Raw genomic sequence first — 19,814 nt, 5'->3', positions numbered from 1 at the left:
ATTAGCGGCAGAGGAGCGGAGGGTGCGGGGTGGGCTGAAGAAGGATAGAAAGGATGTGAGGTTGGAGGGGGCGAGGTGATGGAGAGCCTTGAAGCCCAGGGTGAGGAGTTTCTGCCTGATGTGCAGATTGATTGGTAGCCATTGGAGACTTTTGAGGACCAGGATGAATAAGGTGGGAGGAGGGTCGTGGGTTGGCAGTGATGGGCAGGCTGGGGGTTCTTACCTTCACACTGTTTTCCCTCGCCCTTGTAGCCAGGTTTGCAGAGACACTTGAAGGATTTGGGGGTGTTCTGGCAGATGGCATCGATGTGGCAGTCATCTGTGGCCTCTGCACACTCGTCTGTGTCTGTCACCGGGGTTGGGGTGGGGAACGACAAGAAGAGGAAGAGGAACGGGAGGTGAGGCCTTAGGCAGCACCCGAGCTGGGGAGGGGTCTGGGTTGAGGCCTGAGCTCCTCATCTCGGGCCCAGCCGTACCAAGCTGTCCACCCTTGCTCTCTAATGGACGGGTGAGTCCAGAGGAGGGAAGGAGTGTCCGGAAAGTCTGACCCCTATGAGTTGCCTCAGAAAACACTAAATTCAGGGGCTTTTCTGGCCCATCTCTCAGGAGACCCATTCCCCGAAGCGCCCCCAATACCTTTGCCCGGGGCATTTTACCTAGGCCACTGCCACCCACCTCCACGTCCTCCCTGGACCCTGGGGGCTGGTGGTGGTGGGGTCACCCTGGGGCTGGCTGGGGGGAGGGCCTGCATGTGTGAGTGTGTGCGAATGAGAAGCAGCGAGGGTCAGTGGAAAGAGCAAGGGCTTTGGAGTCAGAGTTCATGGGTTCAAATCCCAGCTCCACCACTTGTCAGCTGTGTGACTTTGGGCAAGTCACTAAACTTCTCTGCGCCTCAGTGACCTCATCTGTAAAATGGGGATTAAGACTGTGAGTCCCCCTTGGGACAACCTTGTAACCTCCCCAGCGCTTAGAACAGTGCTTTGCACATAGTAAGTGCTTAATAAAAGCTATTATTATCCGTTTCCATCTCTCTCCCACTCCCCTCTTTCCCTTTCAGTCCCCGCCCGCCCCCGCCCGGCTCGGTCAAGCCCGAGGGGGACCGGGGGAAGGGGAGGGGCGGAGGTCAGAGAAGGCTGGGGGTCGGGAGGTGGGGGCCGGGGGCCGGGCCCGTGGGAGCCACTCTCGGAAGCCGCCGCGGACTACTGAGGGGAAAAGCCGTAATGTCAATAAGGAAAAGTCCAGCCGGCGGCCGGGGAGAGTTTAAATGGCTCGCGGCCGGGGACGGCGGCGGCCCCAGCTGCGGCTCGCGACCCCCAGTCATCGACAGCTCCGCATCTGCCTGACTCCCATTGATTGGATCTGTCGCACAATTAGCCCACTCCGGGTTCGGCCCATCTGGGGCCCCACGTCTGAAATACCCGGGGCGGGGAGTGGCCGGGGCGGGGGGGGGGGGGTCACTGGGGGAGCGGTGATGGGGGATGGGAGGAGGAGGAGGAGGGTATGGCAAGGCGAGGAGGGGAAGAGGGTGGGGAGGATGGAAGAAGGGAAGTGGGGGACAGGGGGATGGGGGGCAGGGAGGGAGGCGGCGGAAGACGGGGGAGGTGGCTGAGGAATGGGGGTGCTGGGGAGAATCTGACATTCACATGCAGTTTGCTCCTAGCCAATTAGATTAAAAGATCTTGAGAAAAGGTGCCGCAAAGGAAGAGTTTTCTTCTTGGCTTGAGATCCCAACGCTAATTGTTTTAGAAATGGTCACTCAGGCATTGCCAGCGATAAAACAAGGCGAGCCTTCAAAGTCCCCCCCGGGGGGGGGGCGCGGGCTGGGGGCTGGGGACGGGGAGAGAGAAATCATCAGATATCGTGGCAATGCACACTCTTCAGAAGAACTTCGCGCACACACAAAGGCTCAGCAATGCTTTCAGCCCTTTCCAAAAGGGGGAGGGGGAGGAGAGCGCGGAATTCAACAGGCGAAATTAAATGTTTATTTTTTAAGTTTCCCCCCTAAAAATAATAAACCCCGTGGCTTTTTTTGGTGGTGGTGGGGGACTGGAGGGGTTCAGTGGCTTTGGAGCGAGCCGCTCAGCCCAGCAGACTATAGCTGGGAGTCGCACACGTCGCGCTTTTCCTTTTCTGGCTGGAGTTTATTTTTGCAGCCGCCCAGCCGGGGGCGACCTCGCCGGGCTTTACACGTTATACGGAGTCGAAGCAGCGGAGAAGCAGATAAAACCACGCACATATACACTGCACACCCCTGCATTCAAACCCGTAAACACACCCACAGCGACCCACGCAGATAAGCAACGCACACACATACAGACAGCATGTGGGAAGCAGCATGGTGGAGTGGATAGAGCGCGGGCCTAGGGGTCAGAAGGTCACGGGTTCTAATCCCGGCTCCACCACTTGTCTACTGTGTGACCTTGGGCAAGTCACTTCACTTCTCTGGGCCTCAGTTATCTCGTCTGTAAAATGGGGATTGAGACTGTGAGCCCCACATGGGACCGGGACTGTGTCCAACTCAGTTTGCTTGTATCCACCCGAGCGCTTAGTACAGTGCCTGGCACATAGTAAGCGCTTAACAAATACCATCATCGATCATCAATCGTATTTATTGAGCGCTTACTGTGTCCAGAGTACTGTACTAAGCGCTTGGGAAGTACAAGTTGGCAACATATAGAGACAGTCCCTACCCAATAGTGGGCTCACAGTCTAATACCATTATTATTATGATTACAGAACCACACGTGCGTGCACGCACACACACACGCGTGTACCCACCGGGGACGCAACGAGTTTTGGTTTCTACTTTGACCTCACCCAAGACCGTCCCACCTCTCTCCCGCTGAGCTCCCCCGGTGACAGCTGGGTTTTAGGTGAACCCCGTCGCGAAAATCAGAACAGCGGGGGGCAGAGGTGGGAGGAGAGGGGAGGGGTGACCCGCTAGACCGCGGACTGGGGAGGCCAAGGGGTGGGGGGGGAGGCAGATTCGAGGCACAGAGGGGTGGGCGGATCCAGCGCCCCGCGGTCAGCGGAGGAAAAGGGGGGAGGGGGCGGGCCCTCTGCCCCGCGACCGCAGGGTGACTGCGAGCCAGTCGTGAATCCCAAGAAACCCAATGAAAAGGGAAAACCAAGCGCAACCGGCGGCTCCGCCGCGAAATTCATGATGCAGCCCCTCGGAGCCCCCAGCGACCGTGCGATTTATCCGCACGAGTCTAACCCCTCCGGCGGGTGAACCGCGGCGGGCTAAGGGACGAAGCCGGTTCCCGGGTGGGGGGCGATAAAAAAGTTTCCTCGATAAAAACAAAAAGCCAAAAAACGAAAATTGAGATAAAACTTGGAGAGTTTTAGGGCTCTGTCCCTGTCTCTCTCAGACACAAGGAATACTGTTTCGAGAGAGTTTGAAAATGACACCAAATATGTTCCCCCAATATTCAAAAGAACGAGAGAGATTGGCGGGAGGGGGGAGAAATTTGTGGAAACGAAGATTAAAGGGGGGGGGGGTCACCAAGAAGTCTTAAACCGGCCTCGTTTCTTTACCTCCTCCCGCTGCACCCCGAGTCTCTCTCTCTCTCTCTCTTTCTCCCTCCACACACAACACACACACACACACACAAACACACACTCACAGCCGCGGTCAAGCCCTTCTCCCTCTCCCTCTAGGAAAGTTACTTTCGAGCCTCGGGGCTCCCGATCTCCCCCCATCCCACGCCCCCCGACCTCCTCCCGAGGCTGACCGACTCTCCAAACCCCCTCACTACTCCGAGGTCCCCAGCTTCCCCCCTCCCTTTACAGAGAGCCCCCCCCCCGCCACTCTCCTGCCAACGGAGGCTTCCCCGCCGCCCCCCCCCCCCGAGCAGGAGGGGTGGGGGTGGGGGGCGCTTACCTGGAAGCCCACCGCCTCCCGCCAGCCTGCCCAGGTAGGCGAGGGCCAGCGCCAGGCAGCAGCAGCGCCAAGAGCAGCCCGCAGCGACCATGGCAACGGCAGGGCCAGAGCCACTGGCTGGATCCTGGATCCTGGATCCTGGATGCGAGGGCGCCGGGGGCTCGGGGAGCCGGGGATCTGACGAGCTGACAGCCTCCTGCGGATTCGCCCAAGACCCCGGAGAGGGGGAGGGACTGCCAGCGGGAAGGCCAATCCCCTAGCAGGCCCAGGACAGCCGCGTTTCAGGAGGGGAGGACAGGGGACGAGGGAAGCGGAGGAGGAGGAGGAGGAGGAGGAGGAGGGAGGGAGAGAGGAGAGAGGGAAAAGGGAGGAGGAGGGAGGAGGAAGAAGGAGGAAGAGGGAGGAGGAAAGAGGGAGGAGAGGCAGGAGAAAGGGAGAGGAGGCAGGAGGAAGAGGAAATTTCAACCCCAACTCTTCCCCCTCCCCTGAGTGCTTTTAGGTTACTCACCCCAGTTGGAACAGGTGAGGAAGGGGTCACCCAACCCCTCGCTAAACTAAAGGAGCTGCAATTTAACTCTGTATGTGTGTGTGTGTGTGTGTGTGTGTGTGTGTGTGTACGTGTACGTGTACGTGTACGTGTACACCCCGCGGGTTTCTTAGTACTGGGATGAAGAGTTGCTGCTGTTTCAGGAGAGCCAAAGAGCTCGAATCCTTTCAGTGGCAACAGAGCCTCAAAGCCTCTGGAAAGCCCCCCCTCCTTCAGGAGGCCTTCCCTGGTTAATTCTTCCCCAGTCATGCCTCCCATCCACCACCTCTGCATTCTCTGCTAGCAACCACTTTTGTTTACTTTTTTGAGCTACAAATGATTTCTCCCCCATTTGTGAATTATCTTGTATCTGTCTTTATTGTTTAATTGCAAGCTCCTTGAGGTCAGGGATTGAGTTTCCTTAGTGTATTGTACTTTCCCATGCACATAAATTCTATCGATTGATTGAGTACATCCAAATAGTTCCCCTTGGCTACTTGGAGAGTCTTAAGAGGGCATTGGGTGAGGGGTGGAGGGAAGGCAGGGGGGACACACACACTTCCCTAGTCGTTCTGCTCCCTGGTTGCTGATGTTATTTACAAGACAAGACATCACCATGGGACACCATCAGGCTAAAATGGCTGCTCTTGCCTAGAAGGCAAAGGAGACCGTGCTCAACTGACACGGTCTCCTTGACAACCACCAGTGAGAGCTCCTCTGTCTATCTGCCTCCGCTGTTGGTCTGTCTGTTTCTGTACGTCTCAGTATACATTTCTCTCTGTATCTCTTATCAGCCCATCACTCTCTGTATCTAGGTCTCTCATTGTTTGTTTCTGGATATCTATCTCTTTCTGTTTGTCTCTCAATTGGTCTCTGATCCCTGTGTCATTCTGCCTGTCTCCCTACCTTCTCTCTTCCTCTATTTCATTGTCAATTGTATTTATTGAGCGCTTACTGTGTGCCGAGCACTGTACTAAGCGCTTGGGAAGTACAAGTCCGCAACATATAGAGATGGTCCCTACCCAACAACGGGCTCACAGTCTAGAAGGGGGAGACAGATAACAAAACAAAACAAAACGTGTAGACAGGTGTCAAAATTGTCAGAACAAATAGAATTAAACCTATATGCACAATTCCTCTATGTCTCTGTATCTTCCTGTCTGATTCAATCTTTGTCTGGCTGCCTCTTCCGGCCGAGTCCCCAGACCCCAGGGGAATGTCTCTTGTCACCTTAGCCTGCTCCAGTTCCCCCTCAGCTTCACTAGTTGGTGAGCAGGAGTGAGGGGCTGAAAGCTTACTGCCACCCTGCTCAGGGATCTAACTGTCTCTGCCAAGCCCAGGGGTGAAGGGCTGATAATCCCGTTGGATCCAGTTCCTGACTCCCATGGGGCTCCCAGTCTCAGGGGGAGGGAGAGCGAGGGCTCAGGTGGTGACAGGGACCTCTTCCAACTGCGGTGGAGGTTCTCGAACCCCTACTTCAGCTCAGCCCATTTCCACACCCGTGCTCACCTGACAGCAGGTACCGGGCATCTTCTTGGGTGAGGACTCAATGGGTAGGGGGTCCTGACTCTCTCTCATGTTCTCGGAGAAACTCGCCCCTTTCTGGCAGTCTGTCCATCTGCCCACCTTTCCCCAAGCGCTTAGTACAGCGCTCTGCACACGGTAAGTGCTCAATAAACACCATTGATGACTTGATTGATTGAAGTGCCGCTGCGACTCCTTGCTGAGGCGTTGGTGAGTATTTTCCGGGTCCCCGATGTGCCCCGTTCCAGGGTGACAGTGGTCGGGTGGCCAGACGACACAGCCCAGCTGACGCTTGACCCATTTTGACTCCTCTTGGGCCCAAACTTCCAGCCTTCCGACCCAAGCGGCCGACGGGGCACAGACTGGGCGCACGCACACCACCTAGTGGGCAGAATGCGAACTCCTTTCGTCCCAGGGAGTTCTCCGAACATTTCCATCTAGGGGGAGACGAGGAGGAGACTGGAAGCTCGTTAAGGGCAGGGAACGTGTCTGCTAATTCTGTTGTACTGTACTCTCCCGAATGCCTATTGCCATACTCCGCACAAAGTCAGCGCTCAATAAATACCAATGATTGACTGATTGAGAGGGAAGAGGAGAAGCAACAGCAGCAGGAAGAAGGAGACTGTAAGCTCCTTATGGGCAGGGAACGTGTCTGCTAATTCCGCTGTATTGTATTCATTCATTCATTCAATCAAATCAATCAATCAATTCAATCAATCGTATTTATTGAGCGCTGTGTGCATTGTATTCATTCATTCATTCATTCAATCAATCGCATTTATTGAGCGCTGTGTGCAGAGCACTGTACTAAATGCTTGGGAAGTACAAGTTTTTGTATGTTCCCAACTTGTACTTCCCAAGCGCTTAGTACAGTGCTCTGCACACAGTAAGCGTTTAATAAATACGATTGATGATGATGATACAAGTTTGCAACATATAGAGATGGTCCCTACTCTCCCAAGCTCTTAGTATAGTGTTCTGCACATCATAAGCGCTCAATAAATACCACTGATTGTTTGAGGAGGAGTGGGAAGAGGAGGAGGAGGTCTTTGTCTCTCCAATTCTGTATTTGAAAAGGAATCAGTCCTCTGTGGACTGTGGTCAGGGTGGTCCCTCAGTCCTCTGTGGACTATGCATGGAGTGGTCCCTTAATCCTCTGTGGACAGCTCTGGGCTGCCTCTAAGGGACATTGAGAAATCAGGACAGTGGGAAGGGCTTTCCTGGGCCAGACCTGGCATCCAGGAATCCTTGTGGTCTGTCTCTGACCCTGGGATCTTAGAACTTGTGGAGGAGCTGAGTCCAGTTGCCCTTATAGAAACCCAGGCGTGAAATTCACTTCAGAATTGGCTCATTTAGGGATGGAGCAGACAGTAGACTGTAAACTCCTTGTGGCACCTATCAATTTAAATGTACTATACTCTCCCAGGCGCTTAGTGCAATGCTCTGCACACAGTAAGCACTCGACAAATACCTCCAATTGATTGATAAGGAGCTGGATGATTAGGAATCAAGGCAGAGAGATACTTAGGTCCACCACTTCAAGTACTTCTAATGGCAGCAGTAATTCATGAAACTATGAGAGAAATAAAGGTACATTGTTCCTGTCATCCTCATCTTCAGTGTCGATTGTCTACTGTGTGCAGAGCAGTGTACTGGGTGTCTACTATATGGAGAGCTCTGTCCCAGATGTGTACTTGTGTAGAGCACTGTACTCTCCCAAGCACTTAGTACAGTCCTCTGCACGCAGTAAGAGTTCAATAAATATGATCGATCAGTTGATTGATGGATTACTGTGTGCTTACTGCGTACAGCAAACTGTACTGGGTGCCTACCTTTTGCCGAGTACCACACTAGATGCAATGAAACTAGTAGGCCTCCTTGCTCCTGGGGAATGTACAAGCTAATGAAATTTGCATAGAATTTGCATACGTGGACAAAAGAGTTTCCTGTCAGTCCCCACCCCGTAACCTAGCCTTGCAGATAGGCTAGAGGGAGAGGAGCTTGCTGAATATTCAATGAGCCCACTGAATCTTGAGCTCAGTTCAGTTCAGTCTACCCTCCCAGTCCCACAACAGTAAGCAAGTGAAGGGGTCTGTAGCCTGAAAAATGACTGAATGATTGTGGAGTGCCACAGCTCCCATCTCAGTATGCTACTTTTGGACTGCTGTCTATTGGCTGGAATGCCCTCCCTCCTCACATCCTACAGACAATGACTCTCCCCACCTTTAAAGCCTTATTGAAGGCGCATCTCCTCCAAGAGGCCTTCTATGACTAAGCCCTCTTTTCCCCCTCTCCCAGTCCCTTCTGTGTCACTCTGACTTGCTCCTTTTATTCAAGACCCCATGACTCCCTCCAGTTAAAGCCCCATCTCCCACCTACCATTCCACTCCAAACTCCTTGAAAGAGTCATTTACACATGCTGCCTTCACTTCCTCTCCTCCAATTCACTCCTTGATCCCCTGCAACTTGGCTTCTGCCGCCTCCAGTCCAGGGAAAATGCCAGTGACCTCCTTCTTGCCAAATCAAATAGCCTCTATGCCAGCATAATCCTACTTGACCTCTCAGCTGCCTTCGACACTGTGGATCACCCCTTTCCCCTGGAAACATTATCTAACCTTGACTTCACTGACACAGTCCTATCCTGGTTTCCTCCTCTCTCTCTGGCCACTCATTCCTGGTCTCTTTCACAGGCTCCTCCTCTGCCTCCCACCCCCTAACTGTGGGGGTCCTTCAAGGCTCAGTTCTAAGCCCCCTTTTATTCTCCGTCTACACCCAGTCCCTTGGAGAACTCATTCCCTCCTAGGGCTTCAGTCACCATCTCTAATCAATGATTCCAAAACCTAACTCTCCAGCCCTGACCTTTCTCCTTTCTGCAGTCTCGCAACACTTCCTCCCTTTGGGACATCTCAACCTGGCTGTCCAGCTGACACTTCAAATTTAGCATGTCCAAATCCACAACTCTCATCTTCCCACCAAAACCCTGTTCTCCCCATGACTTTCTTATCACTGCAGATAGCACCACCATCTTCCCTTTCTTACAAGCCTGTGGTCTTGGCATTACCCTCCACTCATCTCTCTCATTCAACCCACATATTCAATCTGTCACTAAATCCTGTCCATTCAACCTTCACAGCATCGCTAAAATCCACCCTTTCTTCTCCATCTAAACTGCAGTGATGGCAATCCAGGCCCTTATCCTATCCTGCCTTGATTACTGCATCAGCTTTCTTGCTGACCTCCTGCTTCCCGCCTCTCCCCACTCCAACCCACGCTTCACTCTGCTGCCCAGGTCATTTTTCTAATAAAGTGTTCAGTCCATGTCTCCCCACTCTCCCAAAACTTCCAATGGTTGTCCAACCACTTCCACCTGAAACACAAATTCCTCATCATTGACTTTAATCAATAAATCATATTTATTGAGCTTTTCTGTGTGCAAAGCACTTCACTAAGTGCTTAGGAGAGTACAGTATAACAGAGTTGGTAAACATGCTGTCTGTTCACAAGGAGCTTACAGTCTAGAGAATTTTAAGGCACTCAATCAGCTCTCTTCCTCCTACCTCGTCTCACTCACTTCCTACTACAACCCAGCCCACACATTTTGCTCCTCTAATGCCCACTATAGCATGAGCACTGTGGATAAGCACTATGGATGAGCACTGTGGGCAAGCACAGTGGATTGAGCACCGCGGAATGCTCACAGGCTTTTGGCCCATCAGACTCAGGCTCCTCACCCGCCGATGTGGAAAGCCCTTTTTACTGGAGACCCTACCCCCTCCTCACAGCAGATAACAAGAATGAAGGAGAGGCAAGAATCTGCAGCTGGTGAATATCACATTGCAGGCTGCTGTGGGTCAGGGCCCTGTGGGTCAGTCCCTGGAGGCCCAGCCAGCTTTCGGTCAGTATTGCTGCATCTAAATCTCTGGACATGGAGCTTATCTTTACCCTGATCCTTGCCCCCATGGGATGGCGGTCCAGTGGGGTTGAGGGGTACCTTTCCTGGATCCCCAAGGAAAATTGGAGATGGAAATCACCATTAGACATTAGACTTTCTGTGTTTGCCTTTTACGAAGCAGAAGGCATTTTAGGCTAGTGGTGGGGAGGAGGGTGGTCAGATCCAGGAGGAGGGAGACCTGGGTTCTGCTCCCAGCTTGGCTCCAGTCGTGGTGGAAACTTGGACAAGACACTTGGTCTCTCTAGCCCTCAGCTTCCTCCTCTGTAAACTGTGGTTAAGATCCCCTTTCTCCCTCCCTCTTAGACTGGAAGCCCTGTATGGGACAGGGGCTGTGCCCAATCCGATTATCGTGTCCCCACCCCGGGGCTTGGCACATTTATTAAGTAAATTCTTTACCAATACCTTAATAGTAACTGCTCCTTTTCCTACTTAGACTGTGAGCTTCATGTAGGACAGGAACTGTGTCCGACTGGATTATCTTGTATAGTACAGTGCTCTGCACAAAGTAAGCACTCAATAAATATGACTGAATGAAATACAATTGAATGAATACCCCAGTGCTTAACACACAGTAAGCCCTTCACAAATTATTAATAGTAACTCATAATTAATAGTAATCCTGCATGTCACACACATCCGTATTTGGGGTCGTCTGAATTGGGGGGCATCTTCAGGGCCACGCTGATGGGTCAGTGGTGGGACATGACCACTGGTCAGCAGGGCTCCAGCCACCCCAAATGCACCATTCTCGCCCTATCCATTGATATAATTGATTGTTTGATTGTCCTGCCCCAAGTGCTCCAAGGATACGGTGGTGTCCTGCTAGTCCAACTGGAAAAGGTATTCTGCTCCGCAAAAACGTCAAGAAGAGTCGAAGGTCACAGCCCGGTCTGTCTTGCAGCATGGCTCAGTGGAAAGAGCACGGGCTTTGGAGTCAGAGGTCATAGGTTCAAATCCCGGCTCTGCCAATTGTCAGCTGTGTGACTTTGGGCAAGTCACTTAACTTCTCTGTGCCTCAGTTACCTCATCTGTAAAATAGGGATTAAGACTGTGAGCCCCCTGTGGGACAACCTGATCACCTTGTAACCTCCCCAGTGCTTAGAACAGTGCTTTGCACATAGTAAGCACTTAATAAATGCCATTATTATGATTATTTTTATTAAAACAGCTGGAGGCCCGAACCCACTTTGGGGCCGCCCTTATAATAGTCACTTTCCTTAAAGTGGCAAGAAGGCCACTCATTCTCTCTTGACTTGGGGGCAAGTTCTGCCAGGCTCTGCTGGGCTCAGGTCTCAGAGATGGTCACCACTGTCAGACTCACGTGGGGCCCAAAGCGACCTGCGCCAAACAGAACCAGGGCCCAGGCAGGCCAGGTAGAGTGCTGACGAGTCATTTCATTTCACTCCCTGACTCACGTGGGGGCCTGGGAAGACATATTTCTTTCCTCTAAATTTCCAAACAGGATCCGGGGCCTGGTGGGGTGGGGGTGGGGGGGTAGGGAGAAGAGGGGGAGGGGAGCGTGGGGAGGGAAGGGGGCTTAAGTGAGGGGACCCAAGGAGGGTGAACGGGTCCTCCCTCAGCAGGACAGAGCACGGGGGAGAGAAAGCAGGCGGAAAGAGAAAGCCGGAGGGGAGAGAAAGCAAGTGGGGAGAGAAAGCAGAGCTCAGACCAGTCAGTCCATCGTATTTATTGAGCGCTTACTGTGTGCTGAGCCAGTGAAAACCTTCACGGGAGGAAAGGGCAGTTCATTGAAAGCTCGGGAGAGGGCCGGGCTGGCTGGTTTGCCCTTGGCTCTGACGGTCTGAGACGGGGAAGTGTCGCATCTCGCAGAGGCCCCCAGGGCGGCAGTCGCCGGTTTGGGGATGAAAGCAGCACTTCACGGAGAAAGGCGTGAGAAGGGTGGGTTGGGGAGACTCCGGAGAGAGTTGTTTTGGGGAAGGCCAGAGCGTCGTCCCCCTCTCCCTGTCCGCTGGGGGACCTAGAGGTGGGCTCGATCCGCCCCCATCCCCCAAATCTAAATCTTCTCCCTGGAGCCAACGGGATACCGCTCAAATCATCTGCATCGTTGGGAACGGCGCCCCCTCACCCCCACCCTGCTCCACTGTCCCCCCCGCCTCCCCGGCCCCCACTCCCGAATAAAGCTGATATTATTAAATGCCTCTTGGGCTGGGTTTGGAGTTTAGAGAGATTATGCTATTTCGTTTCCCTCCCTTCTACAGAGTGATCCCAGGACCGTCTCTCCCCCACCCCTCCCTTCCCCTCTCTTACTCTCCACTTCTCTCTTCTCCCCTCCCCCACAGAATCGTTTTTGAAGTTGATCAATGAAACATGTTTTATTGAAGAACTATATTCCCCCAGCCACGGAGTGTTTGGGGACCTTGAGGTTGCAGAGACCTGATTAACTCCACATAATGAAAGAATAGGGCGATTGAAGGGGTCTCGGAGGGAGAATGGCGTGAAAATTAGGGACCCGTCTGCTCACTTAGAAAAAAAAATTGTGGCTTTGCTAAATAAAGCATACCGACTCCATTCAGGCCTCTCAGAAAGCGCCTTCATTCAATCCTCTGACTGCTGACAATATAATAAAACCAGGGGGAAGTTTCTGAAGTGGCCGAGCACATTCCACATTTGAATTGAGGGGCAATGAGCTGTTTAAATTGCTATTTACATTTCCAGCTGTTTTACCAGTGATTTGCCCAACTTAATAGCTCTTTAAGCTTTTAAACAAGAAAATAGCTATTCTCACGATTCAAAGAAGAAACCATGGTTATTTCAGACCCCTTCTATTGTAAGTGGCTTTAACTCCCCTCTCTCTCCCTCCCTCTGTTCTGCCCTCCTCTTCTTTGACGGATTTCCCCTTCTTACTCCCGAACACCGCCCCCTTCCCCCAAAGTGGACCCGGGTTTTAGTTCATCGGTCGCCCTGTGCGTTTGTATGCGTAAATATATGTATGTGTATATATACGTATATACATGTATACATGGGTGTCACGATGTCACAAATATATATATATATGTGTGTATATATATGTATATATATATATATGTATATGTGTATGTGTACTTATTTGTGACGTCGTGACATCCTTCTCGATCCTGCCAAGTCGAGGTGGAAATCAATCAACCAATCATATTTACTGAGCACTTACTGTGTGCAGAGCACTGCACTAAAAATTTGGGAGAGTCCAATCCAATCAGGGTAGACCCGATTCCCTGCCCATAGTGAGTTTACAGTCTAGAGGAAAAAGGGCCGGAACGACCCTGCTGTTCCTCGGAGACGCCACGTTAGCAAGAGACAGGCTGGAAGTCCCCAGCCTGGACCGGCAAGGGCCGTGGAGCCAGGCAACACATCAGGCCTAGACGATCCTCGGCAAATGCATTTCTGCCCACATTCCTCTGGAGGTGAGGCGGCAGCCGAGTCTGCTCTTCTTTCCTCGCCCCGAGCCCGCAAACCGAGCTGTTTATGCCCTGCTAATGTGGGCCAGTGCTGGGGAGGTTAGTGGGATGATATAAAGACGGAGTGCAAAATTTACTAGCCAGGCCCTGCCCGGGGCCACGAGGACTCTGCTTTGAGTTAATGAGGACGATTTACCCTTTAACTCCCTCAAATTAACTCTAATAAACGGCCATAATTTGTGCAGGAAGAAAGGCAGTGCGCTGATCAAAGCGTTCACATTTTCCATTTATTAGCCCCCATGGTGGCTCGGGAAGCTGAGCTGAGCGATTCTTTGTTTGGGGAAAGGATCGCAAACGGCCAAGATTTAAACTTCACAAAACGCGTTTGGGGGAGCTCCCGTTAAAACTTCCCCAGTAGCTCCGCATCTGAGTCTACCTCCCAGCTTGGAGAGAGTAGGCCATTCAGAGGGTTTTGGGCACATTAGAACAACATGGAGGTGACCCACCTCTCAGATTTGAGGGTGGAGGGAGACCAGTCTCTGGGCCTTTCCCCACCCTCTCTAGAAATGAGAGTCACTGACCAGATGCCTCTCCCCTTTTGGGGTGTCCTTCGTCTCATTAAGTTTTCAAACTGGGCTTGGGGTGGAGGTGGGGCGCTTGAGAGCTGCCACCTATGGCATGCAAAGTAACCATGACGTGGGCAAGGTGAAGCACTTAGTAAGTGCTTGGCACATAGTAAGCACTTAACAAATACCATAATAATAATAATTACATAATTATTATTATTAGGATACAAAAACTGACGTGGCCATTGGTTTCACTTTGAGTGAATGATGAACCATGAAATTTCAGGCTCCCATTGGGAATCGGCAGGATCCTGGCATAGGAAAACAGAAAGGGCCTCCAACACCCAGGATGGTCAAACCATTCAATTGTGTTTCCTCAGCAAGGGTGACACACCTGGCCAACAATCCTCCAAACCCATTTCTAGTGGAAAGGCAAATTGAGGTGATCACTCAATGGGAAGATGGATGGAGCCAAACCCATCTAGATTTCCCACTTTGCTGTACTGGATTTTCCCCCTCCACTTCCTGCCATCTTTCCCATCTGCTTCCTCTCATTCTTCCCACTGCTTCCTGTCACTTTCCCCCAACTCCCTGTCATTTTCCCTCCTGCTTCCTGCTCTTCTCCCCCCCACTTCCTGTCATTCCCCCTGCTTCCTGCCATTCTCTCCCCTGCTTCCTACCAGTTTCACTCAGTTGTCATTCTCTTCCCATTTTTCCCTGCCATTCTCTCTCCCCACCCAATTTTCTGCCATTCTTTCCCCTGCTTTCTGACACTCTCCCCTCCACTTCCTGCCAGCCTTCCTCCATACTTCTATTCTCCCCAATGTCTTTTTCCTCGACCACTTCCTGCCATTCTCCTCCCAGTTCTCACCCCAGATAGACAGACTATGGGTTCTGGGCTGCTGGAGGTGGCTGTCATCATTTCTCACCACAGAGGTGATGGGGCTTCTGAGAAATTCACTCAGCTGCAGTGTATCCATTTGTGTCTCGGTGCTGGAGAAAGGTGTGGGTGCATAGGTGTGTGTGCTAATGTTCGTGTGGCAGGGAGTGTTTGCTGTGTGTGCTTGCCAGTGTGTGAGTGTGCCAATGTGCCTGTGTGTACTGGTGTGTGTGTGTGTGTGTGTGTGTGTGTGAGTGTGCTTTGGTGTCGGACTGTCATCCACATCCCCAGAGTGGCTTTGCTTTGTGTGTGCTCAACCCAAGCCCAGAAGCGACCCATTGTGTCTCTGCACCCCCGGAACTCCGGGGCTGAGAGAGCCGTCAGCAACAGCCACTGGGGCTGATCTCGTTTAGAATCAGAATCAATAAGTCAATAAATAGTCCTCGCTAGGATCAGTGGCCGCTAACTAGGCCCAGATGGGCCCAGGCGCTTATAGACGCCCCCATTGTTTTACTGCGACCTCTCTCTTCGGGGTGAGGAAAAGGGGAGTTAGAAACGTCCCGGCCCCAGGAAACCGGCTCTCCGGAACTGCTCCCGGGGTTACGGCTGCTGCTGGGGCTCCAGCCGAAACCTCATTTTCAAAGGTTTTATGTCTTGGGAGTTTTAAGTTAAAAAAAAAAAGCCAAGTACCAATTTTCCTCTGGGTTGTCGGTCCAGATGTGCCTCGAAGAAAATTGTTTTGCTTGGCAAAACCTATAAAATTCTCACCATTTCTGGTGCTGTTTTTTTTCTTTTTGCCAGAATCTAGATCAAAACACAGCTTAGTTGTGAAAAGGAGCGTCTAACCGCAGCTCTTAAGGAAGATGAATTGCTGGGTGGGGGGCTCTTTCCCTCGGGCGGGGGTGGGGGTGCAAGGGAGGAAGGATGGAAAAACAGAGAAGTTGGGGCTAGGCTGTTTCTTCCTTCGTAGCAAGCCCCCACCCTTCCTGGTCCCCCGCGGCCTCTGGGCCCAGATGGGTCATGACCACTCAACCTCATCCATCACCGTGTCCTCCTGGAGAGAGATTCCTCCGGTCTGCCCTGCCCAGCATAGTGGCTCTGACCGGTGCCAGGGCCTAGATTCCTCACCCCTGCCTCTTGCCTCTCCCGGAGTCATTTGGGAATGGGATCCTGGGGCCGGAGGTGAGGCTCTTATTAAAAACTTCTGATAACTTAAAAATCTGCCAGGATAAACCATCTGGGGCCCGGAGGATCCCCGGTTGCAGCTCTGTGCACTTCTGCCCCCACCCAGGCTGGGGAAGGGACGGCTGGGCAGTGGGAGGGTGTGGGTGTGGGTGTGGGTGCCAGGGGCCACGGATGACTCCGCTAAGGTGCTGACAAAGTGGGTGGGCAGCAGTCAAAGGTGACTCTACTCACTGTCGCTCAGATTGAACCTGGGGGCCTGCACCCCCACTCCCACCCCCCAAACCCACAATCATCATCATCATCATCGTCATCATCATCAACATTTACTCTGGGTGCAGAGTGCGCTGCTGAGACTCTACTGTGTGCAAAACACTGTAAGGGATACTTAGTATGTATAGTGTGCTGTGCTGGGCACCTACTGTGTGCAGAGCACTATATAGGGCACTTAGTGTGTATAGTGTGCTGTACTGGGCATCTACTGAGTGCTGAGTGCTACACTGGATCCTCACTGGATGCAGAGCACTGTCCTGGCATCTAGTGTGTGCAGAGTGCTGAATAGAATCCCTCCTGTGTGCAGAGTGCAGTATGACTGTGGAAGCACATCAAGCAAGCTCAGTTTCCCTGCCCTCAATGCCCTGCCCTGACCCAGGATTCAGGTTGAGGGTAAGGGTGAGGACGAGGCCATGGGAGGAACACTCCAGTCACCGTGGAGCCCCCCCTCCCCCCCCCCGCCCCGCAGCCCCCTCTCCCGGCCCCATTTTCCCTCCCTGGGGCCAGGGATTCCGTGGCGGTGAGTGAAGTTGGGGGCGGGAGGAAAAGGCGGCAGGAATCTCCCGTCTACAAGGACCTGGTTGTTTTTGGCAGGAGACGCGTCTGCTTTGGGGTTGGGGCGAGGCCTGAGCGGAGAGGAGCAGGAAGCCTCTGAATGCTATGGAGCCCGATGAGAGCCCATCCCTGCCACGACAGGAATCGCTGGTACTCCTCCAGCCAAATGGCCGCCAGGGTCGCCCAGAGCCTAAGCTTGTCTTCCTGATAATAACTGCGATATTTTTTAAGGGGTTACTATATGCCAGGCACTGTTCTAAGTGCTGGGGTCAATCGGGTAGGACACAGTCCCTGTCCCACATGGGGCTCACAGTCTTAATCCCCATTTTACAGATGAGGAAACTGAGGCCCAGAGAAGTGAAGTGACTTGTCCAAGGTCACACAGCAGACAAGCGGCTTCTTTACAGCGGGCTAGCTCCACCCAAGCTACCGCTGCTCCTCCAATTCCGCTGTTCCTCCAGGCTGGAGAAGCAGCATAGCCTACTGGATAGAGCACGGGGCCTGGGAATCAGAGGATCTGGGTACCAATTCTGCATTCCCCATTTGTCTGCTGTGTGACCTTGGATAAGCCACTTGTCTGTGCATCAGTTACCTCATTTGCAAAATGGGGTTTAAGACTGTGAGCCCCATGTGGGACATGGACTTTGTCCAACGTGGTTGTCTTGCATCTAACCCAGTGTTTACTACAGTGCCTGGAACATAATATGTGTTTAACAAATACCCTTAAAAATCACTTCACCCTGCCCCTCCATGCTGGAGACCACCTCACTCTGCCCCTCCCTTTCACGGCATGCTCCTGCCCCTCTGAGTTAAGCAGTCCCCTAAAGGGCACGCCTCCTTTAAGAGCTGGCCACTTGGGCCCCTCGTGGACAGCAAGCTGCCTGACCCGGACCTCTGGGACTGTGCTCAGCTGGGAGTATGTGGGGGTGGCCGTGATGGAGCCTGGGGCCTCTCCAGGGCAGCGCCTGGAGGCCAGAGGTGAATTCTGACCAGGATGCCTCACACTACCCCCCTGTTTTCTTTATGGAGCTGAGTAATTTAAAATGGCCACCACACACCTGCCCAGAGTCAGAGAGAACAGGGCGTGGGTGGGGCAGGTAACGGGAGTGCTGGTCAACTCCGGCTCTGCCTCGCCTGCTCTGACATTGCCCATGTGCAGCGGCCATGTTAGAGTGGACTGACTATAGAGGTGTATATTTGTAAAGGTCTGGAGGCCAGTAGTGGCCATCAGGAGTGGCAGCAGCCTGAGTTGTGCATCTCTTAGTGGTAGGACCCCCTCCATATCCCGGGGTCTAGGGACTCCAGACCATAGAGCCCCTTCACTGATGCATCTCTGCATCCAACACTGCCATCTTTCCCCTCTAACAACCCAACTGCTATACTGAAGAAGGCATTGAAAGCTCTGGACAGAAGTAGCCTTGGGAGCAACATTGCATGGACACTGTGCCTTCCCTGGATTAGCTGAGGCTCGTCAGCAGTCCCAATCGCTCCCACAGCAGAACAAACCTGAACAAATGAGACAAGCGGCACCCCCTGATGAATCCCAATGGATACCATTCACTCCGCAGCCACCAGCCGGGGGCACCCTCTGCTGCCAGGCCAGCCACAAGCCCAGACACACAGGTGGGAGGAAGTTCCATGGATAGTGCCAGGATGCCACCCGCTTTGTTTCTGTGTCTCCTCAGTAGTCCCGATGTGCCTCCATAGTCGGGGATGAGGGGCGGGGCAGGTGTTTGAAACCTGCTAGTTTCCTGCACCCACCTGCGAACACTAACAGCTGTAGACAGACAGGGAGGTGGGTGGGTTAGAGGGCAGGCGGGTAGACAGGAGGGTGAGAGGGCAGGCAGGTAGGGTGGCAGGTGGATGGGCAGACAGATGGATGGATGGGAAGGCAGGTGGGTGAGTAATAATAATAATAATAATTATTATGGTACTTGCTAAACACTTTACTATGTGCCAAACACTGTTCTAAACACCAGGGTAAATACAAGTTAATCAGTTTGGACACCGTCCCTCTGCCACTTGGGGCTCACAGTCTTAATCCCCATTTTACCCAGGTCCTTCCTACTCCCAGGTCCATGTTCTAACACGGGTGGTGCTGGGGCCATGCTTGTGGTCTAAAGAAAAGATCGTGGGCCTGAGAATCAGAAGCTGTGGGTTCTAATACTGGCTCCACTACACATCTGTTGTGTCACCTTGGACTAGTCACTTTACTTCTCTGTGCCTCAGGTACCTCATCTGTAAAATGGAGCTCAAGATTGTGAGTCCCATGTGGGATAGAGGCTCAGTCCAACCTGATTACCAGGAAACTTGGGGGAGGGGATGGGGCAGAGCAGGAAGGAACTCAGAGGATTTTGTTCATTTGTTTCCCACTGGGTGTCAGTTTCACAAGTAGGCTTTTATTCCAGAAAATACCAAGGCATCAGGCAGCACCCCCTCTATGTGTGTGTGTTTGGGAGTGGGGTGGAGGTTGGAGGAGGAGTTTGCCCAATGCCAGGTCTGGCTGCTGCCCCTGTTTGGCTGCAATTGGTGAACGGTCACCTCACCCTGGGGGGTTACAGTAGCTTGGACTAGCTGCTCCCCTACCCCCTAGGACTAGCCAGGGAAATGACCGGAGGGATATGGGAGACATGGGGCAGGAGGGAGGAGCTAAATTGAACCCAAACCCTAGGCTTGAACTTTACCCTAACCTGACCCTAACCTGTTCCTAATCCCAACCCCTGACCCTAACCCTAACCCCTGACTCTGACTTACCCTGACCCCTAACTCCTGATCTTAATCAGAAACTTAGCCTGGCCCAGTGGAGAGAACAACGGGCCCGAGAGTCGTGATAGCTCCTCCACTTGCCTGCTGTGTGGCCTTGAGCAAGTCACTTAACTTCCCTGTGCTTCAGTTTCCTCATCTGTAAAACGGAGAGTCAATATCTTTTCTCCCTTACCCTTAAATTGTGAAACCCATGCAGGACAGGGACTTTGTCAGACCTGATTAACTTATGTATTCCCTAGTGTTTACTATAGTGCTTGGCACATCATAAGCACCTATCAAATACCATGATAACAATATTATTATGGTTATTAT

General features: G+C 52.6%; 1 protein-coding gene across 1 annotated transcript in view; it reads right to left on the bottom strand.

Moving 5' to 3' along the window:
• SCUBE1 (signal peptide, CUB domain and EGF like domain containing 1) overlaps positions 1 to 3,974 on the bottom strand; it is a 96,010-nt gene extending 92,036 nt beyond the window's left edge. Inside the window, exons 1-2 of the mRNA XM_038756299.1 lie at positions 3,884 to 3,974; positions 224 to 346 (exon numbers count right to left, since the gene is read on the bottom strand). Of these exons, the coding sequence (XP_038612227.1) occupies positions 224 to 346; positions 3,884 to 3,974 (214 nt within the window). The remainder of the gene's footprint in view (positions 1 to 223; positions 347 to 3,883) is intronic.
• Between the last annotated feature and the right edge of the window lie 15,840 nt (positions 3,975 to 19,814).

Source organism: Tachyglossus aculeatus, chromosome 14 (genome assembly GCF_015852505.1).
Source record: "Tachyglossus aculeatus isolate mTacAcu1 chromosome 14, mTacAcu1.pri, whole genome shotgun sequence".
In the NCBI taxonomy this organism is placed as follows: domain Eukaryota; kingdom Metazoa; phylum Chordata; class Mammalia; order Monotremata; family Tachyglossidae; genus Tachyglossus; species Tachyglossus aculeatus.
Note: the sequence above shows the minus strand (reverse complement) of the source record. Positions and strands in the feature narration are given on the sequence as shown.